At 45.7% G+C, this 24,378-nt stretch overlaps 1 protein-coding gene across 1 annotated transcript in view; it reads left to right on the top strand.

Annotated features, from left to right (window-relative positions):
* Positions 1-24,378, top strand: part of si:ch211-246m6.5 (von Willebrand factor D and EGF domain-containing protein) — a 66,556-nt gene that overhangs the window by 22,446 nt on the left and 19,732 nt on the right. The window contains exons 9-21 of the mRNA XM_061716289.1: positions 220-293; positions 382-655; positions 1,842-2,044; positions 3,918-4,861; positions 9,795-9,931; positions 10,396-10,557; positions 11,529-11,633; positions 13,844-13,958; positions 15,897-16,168; positions 17,809-18,028; positions 18,116-18,253; positions 20,742-21,113; positions 23,725-23,895. Of these exons, the coding sequence (XP_061572273.1) occupies positions 220-293; positions 382-655; positions 1,842-2,044; positions 3,918-4,861; positions 9,795-9,931; positions 10,396-10,557; positions 11,529-11,633; positions 13,844-13,958; positions 15,897-16,168; positions 17,809-18,028; positions 18,116-18,253; positions 20,742-21,113; positions 23,725-23,895 (3,187 nt within the window). The remainder of the gene's footprint in view (positions 1-219; positions 294-381; positions 656-1,841; positions 2,045-3,917; positions 4,862-9,794; positions 9,932-10,395; positions 10,558-11,528; positions 11,634-13,843; positions 13,959-15,896; positions 16,169-17,808; positions 18,029-18,115; positions 18,254-20,741; positions 21,114-23,724; positions 23,896-24,378) is intronic.

Genomic DNA, 24,378 nt, shown 5'->3' with positions numbered 1-24,378 from the left:
AGGCCAGCACGCAGTTCCCGAAGCTCCGGCCCAATCAGCAAGCCCCAGGTTAGGTCGGGGAAAGGTTGAGAAGGGGCAGGGCCAGGGAGAGGAGTCTTGACGGACAAACCCCTCTCCCCCCTGACCGGGCCGTTACCCTGCCCCTCTCACTCCCACGCTGCAGGTTCCGGTGTTGTGCACTTTATCTTCCCTGATCTGCATGAACTCCTCTTCCTCCAGGTGACGGTCCAGGACGTTCCCACCTCCACCTGCTACTCTCTCACCGACCCGCATGTCATCACGTTTGACGGAAGGTAAATCCCCAACGTGTGAAACAGTTTGTGTCTCAGTCTTATGACCTAACTTGACCCGTGTGCTGGTCTGTGGCTCCGGCGCCTGCAGGCGCTACGAGAACCCCCAGACGGGAACCTTCGTCCTGTACCGCAGCCTGGCCCGGCCCTTCGAGGTCCACTCTCGGCAGTGGGACTGCGGCAGCCGGCACTACGCCGCCGCCTGCAACTGCGGCGTGGCGGTGAGGGAGGGGAACGACGTGGCCGTCTTTGACATGTGCAACGGCCAGCTGAGGGAAACCCGGCCGCGGCTGACCCTGAGGAGCCCCGGAGATGAGGGCAGCCGGGTCCGGGTGCTGGAGTCCCACCAGGGGAAGAAGGTCACCGTAGGTATCCCAACATTTCAACACTTTGTATTAGATTTGTAGTCAAGACCAAGACACTGCCAAGACCAGAGAAGATCAAGACCGAGACCAATAAAAACCTAGTGATTCCATCATCCTGCGTGATTGTAGAACATCATCTCCATCCTGGTTCAGCTAGTTTCCATATGAGCTTGTATTCAACTGCAGATCAATAACACAGAGAAGTGGATGATGATGTTGAACTCCATCATCCATCAGCTGAGATCAGATATGTGTGGCGACTGCACTACCGCTATTTCTACACTATTGGAGGATTGACTCCAGAGCTTTTAATGATTGACACGACTACTAACTAGTCCCAAAGTATCTACCAGAATAACCAGCTCCAACACCCCCCTCCACCTCAGAAAAGTCATGAATAGTAAATGTTACTGATTTAAAGTGGACTTAATTTGGAGATGAAACCTGAATTTTAAATATTAAAGATACAATTGTCGACTTTTTTACCTGATGCTTAATCAATCACAACGATATGCAGATATTATCCATATATAACCTGTCTCTTTGAAAGTGCAATAACTATAATAATTTGGCCGCTAAATACCTCACGTATTTTTGCACATGTAAATATTATCCGTTTTTTTGTGTTTACTATTTTTTTTCTCTTTTTTCTCTTTTTCTCTCTCTATTTATTGGTTATTTCTATTTGAATTTGTTTGTATAAACCGTTGAGTGTGTTGCTGCTGCACGATTGAATTTCTCCTCTGGGAGATCAATAAAGTCTTCTATTCTATTCTATATTTATTCAAACAAGGCCGTTATAAACACAAAAATTTAATTAAATACAGACACACATGCAGATGCACCAAAACATTAAATCAAATGCAAAATACAAATAAGTTAAAAAACTGTACATTAACAAGAGGAAGAACTGGTGATCACCAGATTCTGTCACCTTGGTGTGTGCAATGTTATCTCAATTATCCAGGTCCGAGACATGACCAAGACCACAAAAAAGTGTCTTGAGTCCAAGACCGGTCTGGAGAACTACAAGTCTACTTTGTATGCATGTCACTAAATCCTCCATGAGCTGTAGTCCTCGTACGTTAGATCAAGTATGCACATCTTTGTCAGCTTGTTCATGTTTGCTCCCACGGCACCGGGCGACCGTGTTAACCCGCTGTTGGATGTGACTCTCCTCCTGTAGTTGATCTTTCCCTCCGGGGCCTTTGTTAGGGCGGACGTCGGCGACTGGGGGATGAGCCTGTCCGTCCGAGCGCCCAGCGCTGATTACAGTAAAACCCGAGGCCTCTGCGGGACCTTCGACCGCAACGGCAACAACGACTTCCAGGGCCGCGATGGCAGCTTCTACGGCCCGGAGGAGCTGCAGCGCTTCATAGAGGACTGGAGGTGAGGTTAGAGACTGCAGGACAGAACCAATGGTGCTGAGATCCCCGTGTCCTAACTGCTGCAACGCGAGCGAGCGTCAGCGACAAAATCAATTCCATTGCTTTATTTTCCATTGGACTGTCCTAACTGGCTGCAGCGACGCAGCGCGCCGTTTTGAGCTGAACATTTGTCGGATGCCCTGCTTCTATTTTCTTCCTATCGCTCGTGTTGAAAGCCGGTTGAAAGCGCTGTAGGAAACAGTCATTTCAATACATGAACCTCAATAAAGTGGCAGCTGCTGGAGGGAGATGGACAGGGAGCTGGAAGGTTCTGATAATAATATATAATAATAAGATAATATATAATAATAATATAATAATAGGATAATATTTCTTTCTGCCACTTTATTGAGGTTTTTGTAGTGAAATGAGGAGGAATCATAGAGATAACTTCTCATTTCAACTAACTGGATCAGCCGTTCCTCATCATGACTGTTTCCTACAGCGCTTTAACCGGTGTTCAACGTGAGCGGCAGGAAAAAAAGAAGAACATTTAAATATCACAATATCAAGCTTGTTTTCTGTTTAGAGAGTACAAACGTAGGAAGATTACAAGTACTCACGCATCTTTTACTTGTCTCTTTACTCTTTTAAGAGTTATTTTAGGAGTTTCTTTCAGGAGCGCACGGGCGGGTAGTGCGGTGAATAAAGGCTGATTTATGGTTCCACGGAAAATCAACGGCGTAACCAGTACTGGAGTTGAGGGGGATGAGGGGGATGGCATCCCCCCCTGAAATAAAAACGGTCCAAATCACCCCCCCCTGAAATAAAAACGGTCCAAATCACCCCCCCTGAAATAAAAACGGTCCAAATCATCCCCCCTGAAATAAAAATGGTCCAAATCATCCCCCCTGAAATAAAAACGGTCCAAATCATCCCCCCCTGAAATAAAAATGGTCCAAATCACCCCCCCTGAAATAAAAACGGTCCAAATCATCCCCCCTGTAAAACTGCCATCCCCCCTTTCCATCCCTTATGTCATTTCATCAATGAATGTGGTTTTACTGCTATTTCAACATTTAGAGTCATCACCAGAAAAATAACACCAGAAAAATAACTTATTTGACCATTTTCACCTGTTTCAAGTAGATTTTCACTTGAAATAAGTAGAAAAATCTGCCAGTGGAACAAGATTTATCTTCTCATTACAAGCAAAGAAATCTTGTTCCACTGGCAGATTTTTCTACTTATTTCAAGTGAAAATCTACTTGAAACAGGTGAAAATTGTTGTTTTTTCCAGTGATGAGTCTTGTTTTAAGTATAATGACATTCTTTTACAAAAATGAGACATTTTAACTAGAAATAAGACAAATATTCTTGTTAAGATTGTGAGTTTTTGCAGTGATCCATGTTACTTATCCTGTGAAGGACAGAGTCATATTGATAAGTTCAGAAAAGTGTTTTTTATTGTTGTGTTTTGATGTATTTGATGTAAGCCCAGTGGATATTTAAAGCTTACAGAAGGCTGCATTTAACTGCTGCTATGTCATTCCTGCAGTATTTCTGCAGCTGTTTTGGTCACTGCTATTATTTGTAATATCTTATATTATTTGTAATCAGCACAAATTATCTGTCCCCATATGATAAAATCCACCATCCCCCCTGATTTTATTTTTACAACTCGAGTACTGGGCGTAAGGTCTGCGTTGGTGTAACGCGGGACCATAAATCAGCCTTTTAAAAAGCGAGTTTCAGCTGTCAATCAAAATAACATGTGGGCCCATAACGCGTTCAGTGTTTCAGGACAGAGAGCGTCCGATGCCACGCAGTGCGATGTGTGCAGTTAGGACAGGCTGTGACACTGATTCACTGCCGTGTTTCTGTTTTCCTGCTAGGATGCCTCCCGGTGAGAGCTTATTCGACAAAACGCCTCCCGGGACGACGCAGGAGGTCAGACGGCACTTCTGCCAGTGCTACAGAGGACACGCCGCTTCTCTCAGCCCGGGCAGAGGCCCGGTGAACGTGGCTCGGTCCGACTGCATCGCCTACGACAACGTGGATTACACATCAGTGTTTCCCTCCGTGGACACAACCGTGGAATACATCCAGAGTCCTGGGAGGGAGGACGGCCTCCAGGAGACGTCTGGCACGCGTCGCCATCCTCTGGAGAGGAGGCACCTCTGGCTTCATGGCCAGAACCAGCAGAACCACCAGAACCAGCAGAGCCACCAGAGCCACCAGAACCAGCAGAACGGCGGGGATGATTTGGACCTGGCTGGCCTCTTCAGGGAGGACCACCTGATCTCCGTCCACCGACCTAAGAGACAGTCTCCCTTGGAGTACCGGCCCGTGTTCACCACGCAGAGCCTGACCCAGGCCGACCTGGACAGCCTGGCCTACTTCTTCCCCGAGGACCACCTGGCCGAGGTCCGGCCGCAGGCGGCGGCCCGCTGGCCCACGCCCAGCGGCCTGACCTCGGCCCGGGCCCTGCAGGTGTGCCAGGCGGCGCTGGCCAACTCCACGGTGGGCGCGGTGTGCCGGGGGCTGCTGGGCCGGCGGCTGGACGAGGCGCTGGACCTCTGCATGCTGGACCTGCAGCTCAAGGACGACCTGGGCTGGGACGCGGCGCTGCTGCCGTACCTGGAGAACGAGTGCGAGCGGCGGCTGCTGGAGAACCGCACGCTCCGGGCCGTGGAGGTGGGCGGCTCCCCGGGGGCGGCCGGGGAACTAGTCGCGGCGCTGCGCTGCCCAAACTTCTGCAACGGGAACGGAGCCTGCACGGAGTGGGGCTGCAGCTGCGACGCCAGACACAGCTCACACGACTGCAGCCTGGCCATCAGTGAGTATCTGAGGAATGAAACGCTGGGTAGGATACACCTACTCTTAACCCTGCTGCTGTACTCAAGTCAGGGAAGGAAGGAAGGGAGGAAGGAAGGGAGGGATGGAGGGAGGAAGGGAGAAAGGAAGGAAGGAAGGAAGGAAGGAAGGAAGGAAGGAAGGAAGGAAGGAAGGAAGGAAGGAAGGAAGGAAGGAAGGAAGGAAGGAAGGAAGGAAGGAAGGAAGGAAGGAAGGAAGGAAGGAAGGAAGGGAGTAAAGAAGGAAGAAAGGAAGGGAGGGAGGGAGGGAGGGAGAGAGGAGGAAGGGAGAAAGGAAGGAAGGAAGGATGGGAGAAAAGAGGAAGTAAAGAAGGGAGGGAGAAAGAAGGAAGGGAGAAAAGAAGGAAGGAAGGAAGGAAGGAAGGAAGGAAGGAAGGAAGGAAGGAAGGAAGGAAGGAAGTAAAGAAGGGAGTAAAGAAGGAAGAAAGGAAGGGAGGGAGGGAGGAGGAAGGGAGAAAAGAAGGAAGGATGGGAGAAAAGAGGAAGTAAAGAAGGGAGGGAGGAAGAAGGAAGGGAGAAAAGAAGGAAGGAAGGAATGAAGGAAGGAAGGGAGAAAATAGGAAGGGAGGAAGGAAGGGAGTAAAGAATGGAGTAAAGAAGGAAGAAAGGAAGGGAGGGAGGATGGGAGAAAAGAGGAAGTAAAGAAGGGAGGGAGGAAGAAGGAAGGGTGAAAAGAAGGAAGGAAGGGAGAAAAGAAGGAAGGAAGGAAGGGAGAAAATAGGAAGGGAAGAAGGAAGGAAGGAAGGGAGAAGGAAGGAGAGAGCAGAAGGAAGGAAGGAAGGAAGGAAGGAAGGAAGGAAGGAAGGAAGGAAGGAAGGGAGGAAGGGAGGAAGGAAGGAAGGAAGGAAGGAAAGAGGAAGGGAGAAGGAAGGAGAGAGCAGGAGGAAAGAAGGAACAGGAGAATTAGGTCATTTTGACCCCAAGACACTACCAGGATTAACAAACAGGTAACAATATACTCAACTTTCTTAATGAAAAGCTCAGCTTTAAGCAAATAAAACCGTTTCCAGATGTGAATCCAGATGGTGGTGGCGTTAGGAGACAAACACTCACCGGGCAGAATAAACAAAACCTCACCTTACCTTTGGTGTTTCATCATCGTAAATCATTTCATAGAGGAATATCTTTTCACACATTAATGACAATCAACATGAGGATTCTAACTTACCAACTAGAAAATTTCAGGAAATTTTGATATGGGCATGCCCTACGGCCCATTCGTCCCCTCTCGCTGCTTTGGTTTGGGGCTGTAGTGGTTGTGTTCGGGGTGGTTTTATGTCAGTTTGAGGTGTTTACGGTTGTATTGCATTCATTCCTTTGTGGCGTCTAGCTCCCCCCACGGTGACACTTTTGACTGAGAAAAGTAATGCCCATCGAGGCAACATGGAGACGCATCCAACGATGTATGCCATGCACGGGTGCAGGTTGCGGTTCAGGCTACGTTAACGGATAGGCTTTTTTTTCACCGTGGTAAAAAACCTATCCGAATGAATGGGGCCATTTGGCATGGATTTTGACATAAAATTTCCTTAAATCACAGCTTCATGAAATTTTAATATGTTGAAGTCCACAGCGTGCCGAGTCGGGGAACATTTGTAGGATGTCTCTACGATAATCTGTTGCCTAGCAACAAGCGTCCAAAGTCAAATGAAAATAAAAATAAAGAATAAAAGGTCAGTATCGCAAAAACTTTAATAAATGGCATAATGAGTTTGTACGGTCCGTTAGTGCCAATCGGGCCGAGTGTTTGAAAGTTTGAACGATGTCTCTACGATAAAGTTCGGCTGAGCAATAAGCGTCCGAATTTTCGCCTTTTTTTTTGCTTTTTGGCATCTAGCGTTGCCACGGTAACACTTTTTTTTTTTTTTTTTTTTAATATTTTTATCCCGGTTTTTTTCCCATTTTTACCACCCCGTGCTCCTACGTACTGACAGTCCTGGGCATTGCCATCCTCTACCAACCCCGGGAGGTCCTGCACTGAGCTCAGGTCTCCTCCTTAACCTGAGGAGTGAGCAGGCCGCATCTTTTCACCAGACAGGGTGGGGCTTCTCCGGCCGAACGTAGCGCGTGGAAGGATCACGTTATTCCGGCCGGATCCTCCCCACCCCATCTGGCGCCCCGGTTGGCCAGAGGGGGCATGTATAGCCCAGGACTGTGTGCATGTTTTTGTGGGGGAAGCTCACATTAGCTACCCAGGGGAACACGGGGAGAACATACAAACTCCACACAGAAAGATCCTTTCGCCAACCCCACCCATGGTGTGGGCACTGAAGTCATGGGGGAACTAACACGCACTTCAGCACCCACAGCGTCCCCCGGCGGGAATCGAACCCAGGACCTTCTTGCTGTGAGACCACTGCACTACCAGCTACGGTAACACTTTTGACTGAGAAAAGTAATGCCCATCGAGGCACGATCGAGACGCATCCAACGATGTATTCCATGCATGGGTGCACGTTCCGGTCCGGGCAGCATTAACAGATTGTTTATTCACATGCTCTCCCATACAAATGCATAGGTTTTTGTTGCCATGGTAACAAGCTCCATGGGATAGAATGGGACAATTTGGCTTCAATATCTCAAAAGCTGTAAACGACAGCGTAATGAGACCTCAGTATGTTGTAGTCCACAGCAACCCGAGTCTTTTAACGTTGAATTAAAGTCTCTACGATATTGCGTTGCCGCGCAACAAGCGTCCGAAATTCCGTTAGCATCAAAATGAGCAAAGTGGAATATCTCAAAAACCGTAATAGCGAGCATGACGAGACTAAAATATGTTGCAGTACAAAGCGTCCAGGGTTTGTCAATGTTATAATGATGTCTGTACGATAAGCCGTTGCCTAGCAACAACCGTCCAAAATAAAATAGATTTTTTTTTTAAATTGAAAGTTAAATATCGCAAAAACCGTAATAACTAGCATGATGAAGTTGTATGGGCCTTTAGGGACAATCGGGCCGAGTGTTTGAAAGTTTGAACGATGTCTCTACGATAAAGTTCGGCCGAGCAATAAGCGTCCGAATTTTCGCCTTTTTTTTTGCGTTTTGGCAACTAGCGTTGCCACGGTAACCCCTATTACTGAGAAAAGTAATGCCCATCGAGGCACGATGGAGACGCATCCAACGATGTATGGCATGCATGGGTGCATGTTGCGGTTCAGGCCGTATTAACGGACGAAAAAAAGTGCGGAATAATAATAATAAGAAAAGGGAAACCTTTTCTAGATACTAATATATCGCCTTCATTTTCATGTTTTTCCTCATTTTTTCGGGCGTGTTTTTTGGGGATTTTTTTTTTCCACATCAGAGCGGGGTCATGCTGTACACCCGCTGGTGTGACGTGGGACTTTTGCGACTTTAGCTTGTTAGCAAAATGCTAGCAACATTGCCCTTTGGGCCATTCTGGACGATTGCAATATGGTCATGCCACTACTTGGCATGCCCATAACTAGTGATCCTGTTTAACACCCAAGCAACCCATGACTCTGTAGCCCAGGGGTCTTCAACTAGATTAGGCCGGGGGCCACATCTGCAAAAGGACTGTATGGTGAGGGCCACACTGTGTGCGCACACAAAGCGCACACTGTATGGGCGCTTTGTGCACGCACATGGAAAATTTGGGGGTTTTCAAAATGTATTTTGCACTCAAAGACGAAGATTAATGTATATATAATACATTTGTGCTCAGGGATGAGCAGGAGAATATCTGTATTTTACATATGAATTATGTATTAATTGTCTCCAGATTTAGTCATTGTGAATGTTAAATATAATATTCAGATAAAGAAATATTATTTTAAATGCAAGTTCATTTTGAAACCATGCATTGTGCAAACTTAATGAAGTTTATATTGACCTACTTTTAATAAAACACGCCATAATGACAAAGCACCACTTTCCACCAATATTTCCTTATTTGAATATTATATTAAGCATTGAGCACAAGCATTTCAGTCCATAGTAGCCAGTTTGATGTTATAAATAAGCAACTAAAATATTAACCATAAGCTCCATTATTTATGACACATCTGTGCATTATATCAGCAAAACAAAACAATCACATGGAATTATAGGAGGCTTAGAAGTTCAGCTGAAATGCAAAGTCCTCATTTAGAGATTCAAATGAAAGAAATGTCAGGCCAATCCTAGAAGCTAATGATGTAAACAAGTCCTCTATAAACGGAGGTTAATAACAAATAATGTGACAAACATTATCAGTAGTAAAAAAACATCTCCAACAGAGATTAACATGTACAAACACTCTCCAATGAATCATTAACCAACTGAAAAGGCTACCAAGCATCTGAAACTTGTATTAATTAACAAAATGCGATATGTAAACCATGTTAGTTTCGCCGGCCGCCGACCGGAAGTGACGTCCGATCGATCAGGACGACACTACTTCCCCCCCCTTTTTTGAAATATGACCAGGGGCCACATAAAAGCTCCTGGGGGGCCACAAGTGGCCGCCAGTTGCATATCCCTGTAGCTCCACCCACCATGAAACCCATCCAGCTGTTCCTGGGATACGGCCTTGCTTACGGCCAAACCCAGTTCACTCAGAGTTCTGTCCATCACGTCCCTGCCCTGGACTAGGGGCTGACCCGGGGCCCGGTCTGGAGGAGGGGCCCCTGGTACCCGAGGCCCGGTCTGGAGGAGGGGCCCCTGGTACCCGGTCTTATCCCACGGGGGTCCGGCTGAACGGGCCAGACCCCCCAGGGCTGACTACCTGCACAGGTCAGGTGGAAGCTTTCCTGCTGACCCCTCGGCTATCCAAACTAGTTCTGGTGATGGCGAATGTTCCACAATACTGTTTTACTGCTAAGTTTCTCAAGAAAGTTCCTCTTCAGGAAGGGTTTCATCTGAAGATGGTCACATAAACAACGTGTCCTCCAACAGGCCAACCGATCGAGATAACGGATCTGGAGAACAGTGGACTGTGTGACATCACTTCCTTTGACTGCCGCAGCGTTCGGGTCTTTGGCATCGGCTTCATCGACTCCCCGGACCTGAGCTGCCACGCTACCCGACTGAAGGTTGGAAAAACTAAGTGGACCGGGAACCCGAGAGGGTGCAAGACAACAGCTATCTTACAGGACTGTCTGAGAAAATTAGAATATTGTGATAAAGTCCTTTATTTTCTGTAATGCAATTAAAGAAACAAAAATGTCATCCATTCTGGATTCATTACAAATCAACTGAAATATTGCAAGCCTTTTAATATTTTAATTGCTGATCATGGTTTACAGCTTAAGAAAACTCAATTATCCTATCTAAAAAAATTTGAATATTCTGGGAATCTTAATCTTAAACTTGAAACCAAAATCAGCTATATTAAAATAATAAAAGGCTTGCAATATTTCAGTTGATTTGTAATGAATCCAGAATGTATGACATTTGTTTTTGAATTGCATTACAGAAAATAAAGGACTTTATCACAATATACTAATTTTCTGAGACAGTCCTGTATTTATTTGTTTTCTTGAATTTTCCCTGACAGTACATGAACAGAGTTTGGGTTCCAGCAGAAAAGCAGAGGACCAAAGCCTCCTTCCTCAGCTCCAAGGCTCTGGACTGCGCCGTCCCGTCGCTCAGCAACGCCGTCGTCCACGACGAGGACTTCATGATGGACGACAAGCCGTACGCGCGCTGGGAGATCAAGGCAAGGTTTATTCTAGTAGTTACCAGCAGGTTTTAGTTTGTGAGTCCTGCCAGGAGTCCTCACCGGCAGGTTTTAGTCTGTGAGTCCTGCCAGGAGTCCTCACCGGCAGGTTTTAGTTTGTGAGTCCTGCCAGGAGTCCTCACCTGCAGGTTTTAGTCTGTGAGTCCTGCCAGGAGTCCTCACCTGCAGGTTTTAGTCTGTGAGTCCTGCCAGGAGTCCTCACCTGCAGGTTTTAGTTTGTGAGTCCTGCCAGGAGTCCTCACCTGCAGGTTTTAGTCTGTGAGTCCTGCCAGGAGTCCTCACCTGCAGGTTTTAGTTTGTGAGTCCTGCCAGGAGTCCTCACCTGCAGGTTTTAGTTTGTGAGTCCTGCCAGGAGTCCTCACCTGCAGGTTTTAGTCTGTGAGTCCTGCCAGGAGTCCTCACCTGCAGGTTTTAGTCTGTGAGTCCTGCCAGGAGTCCTCACCTGCAGGTTTTAGTCTGTGAGTCCTGCCAGGAGTCCTCACCTGCAGGTTTTAGTTTGTGAGTCCTGCCAGGAGTCCTCACCTGCAGGTTTTAGTCTGTGAGTCCTGCCGGGAGTCCTCACCGGCAGGTTTTAGTCTGTGAGTCCTGCCAGGAGTCCTCACCGGCAGGTTTTAGTCTGTGAGTCCTGCCAGGAGTCCTCACCTGCAGGTTTTAGTCTGTGAGTCCTGCCAGGAGTCCTCACCGGCAGGTTTTAGTGTGTGAGTCCTGCCAGGAGTCCTCACCGGCAGGTTTTAGTGTGTGAGTCCTGCCAGGAGTCCTCACCGGCAGGTTTTAGTCTGTGAGTCCTGCCAGGAGTCCTCACCAGTAGGTTTTAGTTTGTGAGTCCTGCCAGGAGTCCTCACCGGCAGGTTTTAGTCTGTGAGTCCTGCCAGGAGTCCTCACCGGCAGGTTTTAGTCTGTGAGTCCTGCCAGGAGTCCTCACCGATGCCGCCCCCCCTTCTGCCTCCCAGGTGACCAACGACGGCTCCCTCTTCAGCCGGGCCAGGGTTCTGACCATCTACGACGGTCTCTGCCAGGTCTGTGAGGCCTCGCTCTCAGGACTCTGTAAGTTAAAGGTAACTTCCATACAAATGAGAACTCATCAATTAACTGATATGATCATTTGACCAAAAATTCACTCTAATGGTTTTGAGATTTTTCAGGGAACTTTTCAGGGAAGCGATATCAGTTTTTCACAAGTGAAAAGTGCAACGTTTTACCAATTTTTGGCAAATTTGAGCTCATTTTCAATTTGATGGTTCGTCGAAGTTGGAACTAAAGTCCCGAGAAGTCAGTGGTGCAAAAAAAGAAACATCTGGAGGAGCATCTTAATTATGTCAACATAGTGAAATAATTGGGTTTAAAGGAGCATGAGGCAGGATTGAGGCAGGATTTATGAACAAAATTCGTATACGTTTTAAGTTTTCTAGTAATAATGTCAGATGAAGCGTTCCAAACCAAAAAGAATGAGCCCTCTAGTGTATCTCTGCCTTGAACAGGCTGTTGCTGCAAAATGTGCTGCAATTGTGACCAGAATTTCCCGCGCTGTCCTGCGGATGTGACGTCACATGACGCTGCATGCACGTTCTCCCTGTTCTCCCGTGCCGGCTTCACTGTTGGCTGCAGTACCCCCAACGGCCGTCGTGGCGAAGGGTGGCGCTAGAGAGTCATTTCTTAAAAGGAGCCTCATGCTCCTTTAATCCTTTCATCAATCTCAAATACAAATCTGTCGGCATGAAGTCTTGACGATGTTTGAGATCAGACACTTCCAAGTCGATATTTCTCCACAATTGTGCACAAACAAGTCATGAGTTTATATCTTGAGTCAGAGTTTGTTAGTTAAATGTTAACTGCTTAACTAAACTCAAGGCCAGACTATTACAACCACGGATAATCATGGAAAGAAGAAGACTTTTGCAGATGATCCAGAAACATCCAGAAACTATGTCAAACCATTCAAAAGTTATGGCAGAAAATAGGGAAAACGAATCAGAAAAAGGGGCGGGGCTAATTTTCACCAATTATGGTCAAGGACTCAATACCGAGTCCCATGACACCACCCACGACTCTTTATGTCAAATCATTCAAAAGTTATGGCAGAGAAAAGTATTCTAGGGGGCGCTGTTGAGCCATTTTGCCACACCCATTAATGCAAACCATGAAATATCAAATTTATCACCAGGCCTGGCTTGCATGCAAAATTTGGTGACTTTTTGGGAACTATCAAATATGGACCAATTAGATGAAGGGGGGGCACGCGTTTTGGCGTCTAGCGTCGCCACGGTAACACCTTTGAATGTGCGTAGTCACAGGATGGAGATGCACATTTTGATGTATAACACACCTGGGTGCACATTACGGTTCGGGCCGTATTAACTGTCGAAGGAATGGCATAAATTGCTCCAAAATTACGCGATTAATTCAGAATGTTCAAAATGGCCGACTTCCTGTTGGGTTTCGGCCATGGTGCCAAGAGACTTTTCTTTAAGTTGCGACATGATACAGGTGTGTACCGATTTTCGTTCATGTACGTCAAACCGTATTGTGGGGCTTGAGGCACAAAGTTTTCCGGGGGGCGCTGTTGAGCCGTTAGGCCACGCCCATTAATGCAAACCATGAAATATCACATTTTTCACCAGGCCTGGCTTGCGTGTAAAATTTGGTGACTTTTTGGGCACGTTTAAGGGGGAAAAAAGGCCCTTATTTCATCGGAAGAAAGAAGACAGAAAAATTCCTACAGATACAATAGGGCCTTCGCACTGTAAGTGCTTGGGCCCTAACTAAGGCCTTTCTGCGCAGAGGTCGTATCACGACCTTGCAGCTGCTCTCCTTTTATCAAAGATGTGCACACTGGCAGGAAGAAAAGCTCAGAAAAGCTGGATGCTCTTGTATTTGTTGACGGGACGACAGGAAGTTGATTGACGAGACGGACGAAACTGAGCGGGTGTTTAGTGGAAATGTTTGCTAGAGCTATTAATGTGCCCCGTCAGGATCTAAACGCAGAGGAACTTGTTGACGTGAAGACTAAAGCAGAGTTCCTGTGCTCCCATCATGCAGCAGCTGCTTCTGGAAACACTTTACGCTCATGTAAACGGGGTCGGGGGGGGTCTTGTTGTTACTGGAACTGCTTTCTCACTGGAGTAAACAGTCCCAAGTGGATCCACCCACGGCCAGATGCTGACAGATGTGCAACCGAAGAAGCAGACACCCTGCCTTGAGCGGGTTTTACGTAACGTTACACACTATGGAGACTCTGTTCTGTGTGTGTGCTGTCTGCGTCGGCCAGGAGAAGACGTGCAACGTGGACGGGATGTGTTTCGCTGCCGGAGATTCCAACCCCAGCAGTCCGTGCCTGCTCTGTGACCCCGACGCTTCCAAGTTCACCTGGAGCGTGAACCAAGGTACGGAGAACCCGCCGGCTCTACTCACGCATAGATAGATAGATAGATTTATTTATTGTACCCTTGGGTAAATGTGGTTTACAGTGAGTTTTTCCTCATACAATCCAAAACCAAACACTCAACAACACAGGATAATATAAAGTGACCACAGCTTTGGCTAAAAGAACAAAGAACAAGAAGGACGGCCCCAAGATAAGAATCAAGATAAGTTAAAACATCAGTAGATAAAAACACTCAAATATTCAAACCAAGCCAAAGGATAAAAAATGTGCCTTTTCATAAAAACAAGATAAAGGAAACAATACAAAACATAAATACAAGGTAATGTTGCAGTTTCTCTCACTTGTTAATAGCACTGATGGCTGCTGGTACAAAGCTGTTTCTGTAACGTTTGGTTTTACAAGCAGGAACATGAACCTCCGACCTGATGGAGCAGCTGAAACTCACCTTTAAGAGGGTGGAGTTGTCTTTTAAAATAAACTCACCTTAAGAGGGGGGGTTTGTCTTTTAAAATAAACCCCCCTTAAGAGGGTGGAGTTGTCTTTTAAAATAAACTCACCTTTAGGGGGGGTTTGTCTTTTAAACTAGAGCCAGCTCTCCTCTGTAACTGGTTAGTATACAGGGATTCTGGCTGAAGCTGAGACTCACCAATCAGCTCGCCCGACCATTTCACGATTTGGTTTAAACAGTTTTTGTTTTTAAGGGACAAATTTGCAAACCAGGAAGCAAGACAGAAAGATAAAACTAATTCTATAAAAGCACGATAAAACAAGAACAGCATGGTCCTGGCAATGTTAAAAGTGGACAGTTTTCTCAGACAAAACAGGCGCTGGCGTCCCTTTTTGTCCACAGCTTGACGCATGCCTTCTACCGTCCTGCAGCACGGCGGTCCTGCTAGTCTCCTGCTAGTCTCCTGCTAGTCTCCTGCTAGTCTCCTGCTAGTCTCCTGCTAGTCTCCTGCTAGTCTCCTGGTCGTCTCCTGCGAGTCTCCTGCTAATCTCCTGCTAGTCTCCTGCTAGTCTCCTGCTAGTCTCCTGCTAGTCTCCTGCTAGTCTCCTGCTAATCTCCTGCTAGACTCCTGCTAGTCTCCTGCTAATCTCCTGCTAGTCTCCTGCTAGTCTCCTGCTAGTCTCCTGGTCGTCTCCTGCTAGTCTCCTGCTAGTCTCCTGCTAGTCTCCTGCTAGTCTCCTGCTAGTCTCCTGCTAGTCTCCTGCTAGACTCCTGCTAGTCTCCTGCTAATCTCCTGCTAGACTCCTGCTAGTCTCCTGCTAGTCTCCTGCTAGTCTCCTGCTAGTCTCCTGCTAATCTCCTGCTAGTCCCCTGCTAGACTCCTGCTAGTCTCCTGCTAGTCTCCTGCTAGTCTCCTGGTTGTCTCCTGCTAGTCTCCTGCTAGTCTCCTGCTAGTCTCCTGCTAGTCCCCTGCTAGTCCCCTGCTAGTCTCCTGCTAGTCTCCTGCTAGTCTCCTGCTAGTCTCCTGGTCTTCTCCATTAGCAGATCAAAGCTTTCCCAGCATGCCCTGACCCGTCACCTAACCACTGGGGGGGTAAATCACATGGTTGATTTCCACAGCAACACAAACTGGCAATCATCCTGGAAGCAGAGACGGTGAACTGCAACTAATGACCACTTGAACCCATAATTAGTCATAATTAGTCTCATTATCAGCCCCCAAACTAACCAATCCATCATCCCTGTCAATGATCTCAGCGGAGGACGTTGCAGGACTCTGATCAAACAGACAGAAACCCTTCCGAGACATGAGCGTGCATCCTTGCAAATATTAAAAGAAAATGTTTTTCCCAAACCAAGCTTCAGGTTTCCAGGTTCTGTCATCTAAATAAGATGCTGGGAAACACCCGGGGATGACTCAGGGCGCCACATCTTTGAACCATAATGACATAAACAGTCCGTAACTCAGGTTTTCTCATCTGCTTTCAGTCAACGAGCCGCCGTCCTTCCACAGACCTCAGGAAAACCTCAAGACATTCGTCGGGGAGAATTTCGTCTTCCAGTTCGCGGCGTCCGATCCCGAGGGCTCGGAGCTGCTGTTCCAGCTGGAGGAGGGTCCCGGGGGGGCGGCGCTGTCCCCCGCCGGCCTCCTCATCTGGAGGGTGCCGTCGGCCTCTGGGGAGGAGGAGGTCGAGCTTCAGCGGAGCTTCAGGTTCACGCTGTCCGACGAGTGCAACGCCCAGAGCAGCGTCAGCGTGGAGGTGAGGTGGAGCAGCGGCGCTGGAGCGGCGCTGGAGCGGCGCTGGAGCGGCGCTGGCGTAGCGGCGCTGGCGTAGCGGCGCTGGTGCTGCGGCGCTGGTGCTGGCTTAGCGGCGCTGGTGCTGCAGCCTTAGCCGTTACACATGCAATCAGGAGTTTAGGTCTCAGGTCGCTGGTACTGTTGTTTTCATCAGCCTGTTTTGATTTTAGTTTTAGTCTAGTCCTTGGGTCCAGCTATCATTTTAGTTTTTATTAGTTTTAGTCACGTTCATTCTCCTTTTAGTCGTGTCAAGTTTCAGTCGACTAAAAGTCTGAGCATTTTAGTCTAGTTTTAGTCAAAGATTGTATTGATCCAAACCCATTTTACAATTCAAACAAGGTTATCTTATTATTTATATCGTTACCTTATAGACTCAAGAATACATTCATTCCAGATACAGAAGACTCTAATTTGAGTTTACAACATATTTATTTTTCCGCATTTCTCCTCGTCTTTTTCTTTTCCTTTTTTTTTTTTTTTACCTTGTCTGCACACATATTAATGATTGATACCATGACGGTAGAAACCAAAAGTATATATATGTGCATTATTACTATATGTAATATATATACATATATATACGCATACATATGCGTACACATACATAAATATACACATACAAACCCAGTGATTTATTTATTTATTTTTTTAATTTATTTATTTATTTATTTATTTTTTTGGGGGGGGGGGGGGGGTGACGACATCCACTGCCAATCCAGGAAGCAGGAACACACGGAAACACACGTCAAGCACTGGAAATCTGCAACAAAAAACCACAAACACAACGACACATTGGGTTTTCTTTTCCACGTCTATGTAGAAAGTGTTTCCAAAGATGGATCTTCTTCTTCTCCCCCCCAGAGCAGATCCCCACGTTTCTCTATGTAACTTTGTTTTTAATGGACGTGAACTAGAGCTCTGCGTTAACGGCATCAGCCTCTAACTCTGCAGCTGCATCTTCTGGATCTGATTCCCCGCTGCAGCGACTGGGATTGAGGACTAACGTCACCCAGCAGAACTAAACCAGAGAAACTACTGAAAACATGGACATTAAACCAGAGAAACTACTGAAAACATGGACTTTAAACCAGAGAAACTACTGAAAACATGGACATTAAACCAGAGAAACTACTGAAAACATGGACATTAAACCAGAGAAACTACTGAAAACATGGACATTAAACCAGAGAAACTACTGAAAACATGGACATTAAACCAGAGAAACTACTGAAAACATGGACATTAAACCAGAGAAACTACTGAAAACATGGACATTAAACCAGAGAAACTACTGAAAACATGGACATTAAACCAGAGAAACTACTGAAAACATGGACATTAAACCAGAGAAACTACTGAAAACATGGACATTAAGGATCTTTGGTAGAACATTTCGTCTCGTTTTGGTCAACGAAAATGAAGACACATTTTAGCAGAGTTTTTATTTTGTAATCTACATTTTAGTCTCGTTTTTATTCCTCTACGATATTGCATTTTATATTTAATTATGGTTATCGTCACATGACCAGCATTTTCGTTGCGTCTCGTCTCGTTTTCCTCGGGTGATAAAGGTTTAGTGTCCGTCTCCTCCGTGTCCCACAGATTGACGTGTTGGCGTGCGGCTGCCAGAACGGAGGAACGTGCGTGACGGACGTCAACTTTCCCGCAGGCAGTGGGAAATATCTGTGTGCGTGTCCGGACGGCAAGCAGGGCGAGCTCTGCGGCGCGGACGTGGACGAGTGTCTGTCCGCTCCGTGTGGCGTCGGCCGGTGCATCGACACGGCCGGCGGGTTCCGGTGCGAGTGTCCCGCAGGGCTGCGAGGTGAGACCGGGGTCCCGGGGTCGTGGGGTCCCACACGGAGCTGGATCTGCTGCTGCCGCCGTGACGCCTGTCGTTTACGTCCCACAGGTCTGACGTGCAGGGAGGACGTGAACGAGTGCGAGAGGAAGCCCTGCTTCCCGGGAGTTCAGTGCTTCAACAGATTCGGCTCGTACGGCTGTGGCCCGTGCCCCAGAGGCATGCTGGGAAACGGGACCACGTGTGCTGGTAACTGACAAGATAACTTTTTCAGTCATGACGAAGGCTGAATAACACATGCTGTCATGCAGAAGTTTGGGCCCCCCTAGTTTCTTGGACCCCCCGGCACTGCTCACTCCATGATCTGTGTGTAGGCAGATATTTGTGTTTTTGTTAATATTGAGGAAGTTCGTGGTACGCCTACTCTCTAAAACGTTATTTACTCTTTAATCAAAGTTGTTATCCTTAAAAACACAGCAGGGCCTGGAAACTGGGTGGATTACAGCTTAATTTAATTTTGAACAGTTTGCAAATCTGGAAAAATGCGGGATCTATATTCTATATTTTACAGGACTGTCTCAGAAAATTAGAATATTTTGATAAAGTTCTTTATTTTCTGTAATGCAATTAAAAAAACAAAAATGTCATACATTCTGGATTCATTACAAATCAACTGAAATATTGCAAGCCTTTTATTATTTTAATATTGCTGATTATGGTTTACAGTTTAAGATTAAGATTCCCAGAATATTCCAATTTTTTAGATAGGATATTTGAGTTTTCTTAAGCTGTAAGCCCTGATCAGCAATATTAAAATAATAAAAAGCTTGCAATATTTCAGTTGATTTGTAATGAATCCAGAATGTATGACATTTTTGTTTTTGTAATTGCATTACAGACACACACAATATTCTAATTTTCTGAGACAGTCCTGTATAGCAGTTTGAGCCCCAACCATGACTAACCCACCACCGTGCCAAAGGAGAGCTGGTATTTATGACAAAACCTACCTGTGTTTGATTTCTTAAATTAAAAACTAGCATCTTATTTTTTTTACGTGTCGTGACTACATGTTTGAAACAGTTCCTTGGAGGTCGTCTGTCGTCTCTGAGCACTCGGCCGATAACAGGACGCGCTCTAAAATACCCAAACCAAACCCTCCACCACCGTGCTTATCAGCCAGTCCCAAGATTTAACTTCACGTGCTCAAATGACTGTCCTTATTCCAGATTAGTACTTGCTTATATCGTACCCTCGTGGCATTGCGTTGATATTCTTGAACGCTTCAGACCAGCAAACTGCAAAAACATCTGCACACCTGCTGATGATCGACTCATCAAGGACCGATTAGCAACGCCCGTCCGCCCCTTACCCTCTTAAATCCTACGAGAGCAGTAACGGGGTACTTGATATTGCTCGTGTTATTTTCATTTTCTTTATTTTTGTTATTAACAGCTCAATGAAGTTACTTGTGGTTGTTCATCTAAGTGTCACAGCCACTAGGATCAGAAGATCTTAGGATCATAGGATTAAAACGGCGGCGTTTCTAACATTTACACACGACTGAACTCCGCTCCAACAAACCCGGCTGTTACGGCGCTGATGGACGAAGCAGCGTCGATTATTTGTCATTTTTATTATGTAGAGATGAGCAGCAGCAGACTCTTGAAGACGGATGTTTGGATTTCCTCATCGTCTCAGTTTTACTGCTTTTTCCTCGGGCCTCCACATGTGTGGTCAGATTTCAGCTCCAGTTCAGCCGAGCAGAGACACGACTGTGTGTGTCGGGGGAGCTGCAACGTCAGGGATCTAAAGCAACCGTTAGCTGTATTTTCTGTCCACGTCTGCTCAGATCAGGGTCAGAACAGACAAGTGTAAATCTAAACAAACAGTCATCCCAGACCAGGGTTACGGTAAACCAGATGTTTTACCAGCAGGATAAATCAGACCCAGGCGTGTTAGCCTTGCTGCCATGTCTGCTGTCATTACTCAGTGATGTCTCTGATTATAAACGCGCTGATGGGCGGAGAGCAGCGATCACGCCTCACCCAGACCCTAGAGCAGGGGTCGGCAACCAGAAATGTTTTAGAGCCATGTTGGACCAAAAACACAAAAAACAAATATGTCTGGAGCCGCAAAAAATGAAAAGTCTTGTATAAGCCTTAGAATGAAGGCAAATGGCGAGAAAAAAGCTGAAATGTTGAGAAAAAAGTTGAAATGTCGAGGAAATAGTAAACATTTCGAGAAAAAAGTCGAAATGTCGAGAAAAAGTCGAAATGTCGAGAAAAAAGTCGAAATGTTGAGAAAAAAGTCAAAATGTCGAGAAAAAAGTCGAAATGTCGAGAAAAAAGTTGAAATGTCGAGAAAAAAGTCGAAATGTCGAGAAAAAAGTCGAAATGTCGAGATTAAAAAGGAAGAAAAAAGAGAAAAAGAAGAAAAAAACAGAAAAAAGAAGAAAAAAAGAGAAAAAAATTTTAAAAAAGAAGAAAAAAAAAGGTCAAACATTTCTGAAAAAGCTCCAGGAGCCACTAGGGCGGCGTAAAAGAGTCGCATGCGGCTCTAGAGCCGCGGGTTGCCGAGCCCTGCTCTAGAACAAACCCGTGGGTCTGTCTTATTAGAGACGACCCTGTAAATCCCATTTCCTGCCTGGACCTTCCCCTGCAACATGTCCTGAAAGAGCATCAGATAGAATGATGCTTGGAGGGAAAACAGGATTAACTCCGTCTGTGTGCTGCAGTCTACAGGCCAGCTGCCGCCGCGCCGACGTCTGTCCCTCGGATCACTGCGTACAAGGTACCAGATGTTCGGCCGCAGCCCGCCAAAACAAAGACAGACGCAGTGTGGGAAAGGGCCGGTGGCGCTGCACCGGTCAAGGCTGAAGCAGGAGAGACCGTTCCAGGAACCCACCCAGGAACCAAGTGGCTGGTTTTCAGAGGAAACCCAGGAATCCCCTCGGACCCGGAGCCCGCACCGGCAGAAACCGGGGCCACAGAGGACAAGAGTGGGCCTTCAAACCCCTCCAACACTCGGAGATCAGACCAGGACAGAATCAGCGGCGCCGTGGACGAGACGTCTGCCGGGAAGTCACAAAACACCAGAACAGCACCAGGCAAGCCCAATTAATCACCTGACGTGAAGTATGAATATAACCAGAGACGTTTTATTGTAAACTCCTGTTTCCTGTATCTGTGTCACGTGGGTTTCCCCACCGCCCCTTTAGGAGACAGGAAGTAGGTCCTGAGTCTATTGAGTCCTATGGGAAAAGTGAACGTGAGCACAGATTATTACCAATTCCTTCTCCCCATAAGTAACCTAAGTAAATATGGGACCCATTTTTCAAAAGCCACAAACCTTCTGAACATTCTGACACCAAAATGGCAATTTTCAGACCGACAAATTAGGAGAAAATGAACTTTGTTTGAGACCTGTCTCTGTCTGAGCACTCTCGCCAGATTTAGCTCTCATAGCTCTGCTCTCTGGTGGTGCTGATTATAGACATATATACATATACATATACATATACATATACATATACATATACATATACATATACATATACATATATATATGTATATATATATATATATATATATATATATATATATATATATATATATATATATATACACAGGGCTGCACATAATTATTTTGGTCTGGTGCTCAGAGGAGCCCCTGGATATGTGACTTGGGGCTCCAAAAACGCGGTGACCCGTCTCGCCGGATCGATAAAAGAGGGATGCAGGAATAAGTTATAGGCAAAACGATATTTATTCACTTATAAAGATGAATTAACAAATTATGGTGCGTGTTAGTCTGTAGAGTCAGTATAAAAGCATATTTTGCACCTAGGGTTGCCAACTTTCAGAAACAGAAATAAAGGACGCCCTGATTTCAGCAGCGCAGGAGCCAAAAAAAAGCCCCAAAACTTCTAAACTGCATAACATTGTTTATTTTATATGAAAAAACGTGTTCTTTAATAGCATTGAACTTGCATGACTGTACAGACAGCCAACCATATAGCAGCTGAATTAGCCTCCTATGCTCTGTACGTCCACATCAGCCAAGGTGTAGAATATTGATACAGGTGAAGAATATGGTGTAAAAGTTAACTTATTTCAATAATTCAACTAGAATATGGTGTAAAAGTTAACTTATTTCAATAATTCAACTAGAATATGGTGTAAAAGTTAATTTATTTCAATAATTCAACTAGAATATGGTGTAAAAGTTAATCTATTTCAATAATTCAACTAGAATATGGTGTAAAAGTTAATCTATTTCAATAATTCAACTTAAAAGGTGAAAATAATATATTACCTAGTCTTATTACATGCAAAGCAAGATATGTTGAACGTTTATTTTTTATAATTTTGATGATGGAATTGTTTATTGATTTCATAAAATATTCTCTAATTTATTTTTTATTTGGGGTTTTCATAAACTGTGAGCCATAATCAGAGAGCAGCGTCTTGCTGGTGCAGAAAACTGCTGCAGTGACGGACACTGGCTGATTTATGGTTCCGCGTTGCACCAACGCAGAGCTTACGGAGTAGGATACGCGGGAACGCCAACGTACGGACGCGTCGCCGCGCAACATCATGCAGCCACTTCTCAGCGAACACACGTTTTCTGTTCGATTCGGGTAGTGGTTCAGTTTGGCGTCTCTTTGTAGTTGGTGGTGGTGGAACGGCAAAATAATTACTTAATGGCGCTTGCTTCTTGGACATTTTGACGAGACGTGTCGGGGTTTGTTCAGTAAAGCTGATCCTTACCTCTCTTCCTGCCCAACCCACCGCCGCAACGAGCATGGAGGGGGAGTAAGGACGCGCTGTGATTGGCCAGTACCAACTTTGAGTGGCAGTTCTGGGGAAAAGCTCTCGCAATAGATTTTTTAATATTAGTTTTCTGGTCTGGCCACAACCAATAATATGAGCCCCAGCTGTCGGTACGCAAAAGCGCTTTGCAGCACAAGATTGACAGCGCACTGTGGATTTATATATATATATATATATATATATATATATGTCTATGGTGCTGATTCAGAGTCGTCGGTCACTGCAGAACTGCCAAAGTCGTTTTCCCATCAGATAAACTGAAATTTAAAACTAAACTAAAACTTGCTTCTTTGCTTAATAATACTGTTATTGTTATTATTGAAGTCTTTTTGGAAGGGAAAAAAAGAATATAAGACTGATCCGATGATCTTGTACTGGGTTGATATCAGACATTAAGGTAGCAGATAAAAAAAAAACGAGCGGCAAAATAAGGCGCAAATATTAAAGTTGTACTGTATCTAGTGTTGTGGGGAGAGGGGCGACGACGCCCACTTAGGAGACAGGAAGTAGAACCCATTTCATACCATTGGCAGAAACGGTAATGCGTGATCTTCTGTATAGAGTATCTTTGATTTAACCAATAGTCTCTGTGACTTAATGTGTTTAGTGGGTGGGGCTTGAGACTGTGACATCACAGACCCGGATGAGAGAAGAACCAGCCACCTTCTGCATCCTTATCTGCACCTGATTTTACACCACGATGCCTTTGCTGCGCAGCAGAGATGCAACATAAATGTCAAAAGGAGGCACATCCGACAGGAGATGAGGGTGGAGCTTACTAGCTGGCTCCGCCCCCTCATTAGCTGCTATGAACAGAATTGGAGAAACATGCATTTATCACACATTTGTCAGGACTCGGGTGATGACCCCGTTGGTTTCTTCCAGGACCGGGTCAGCCTCCGGCCACCAATGTGTCGTCTAGCTGCGCCAGCAGGCCCTGCTTCCCCGGCGTCCAGTGCATCAACCGCAGGCCGCCGCACGTGGGCTACGTCTGCGGCCGCTGCCCCCCGGGACTTCACGGGAACGGCCGCATCTGCATGAAGACCTCCAAGGAAGGTCAGGGAAACTTCACAGCAACCGCCTTCGTTAACATACGCAATAGTGATGCACCGAAATGAACATTTGTGGCCGAAACCGATAATAATAAACACTTGGCCGAATACCGAATAAAACCGAACATGGTTCTTCGCAGATTTTCCATTTATTTTGACAATTTTTTCAACATTGCATATATCTAATAAATGTGCTTTAGGCGTGGCTTTTCAAAGAAAAAAATATTTTACAAAATTACAAGGTAGAAATATTTATTGAACATGAACAACTGAACATTTTCCAGCATTTTTTTAATATTCCAGCAGACATTATACCAACAAAGCACAATAACTAGAATAAATAAATTGGCAAAATATGGCCATCTTAGGCCTATAACTGACTGCTGAAAAATTGTAACATAGGCCTTAAAACAAAAAAAATGCATTTAATGCATTAAAGTGCATTGTAAAAAAAGTGTAAAAGAAGTGGATAAAACAAAATAAAGAA

The sequence above is a fragment of the Cololabis saira genome, chromosome 24, assembly GCF_033807715.1.
Source record: "Cololabis saira isolate AMF1-May2022 chromosome 24, fColSai1.1, whole genome shotgun sequence".
In the NCBI taxonomy this organism is placed as follows: Eukaryota; Metazoa; Chordata; class Actinopteri; order Beloniformes; family Belonidae; genus Cololabis; species Cololabis saira.
Note: the sequence above shows the minus strand (reverse complement) of the source record. Positions and strands in the feature narration are given on the sequence as shown.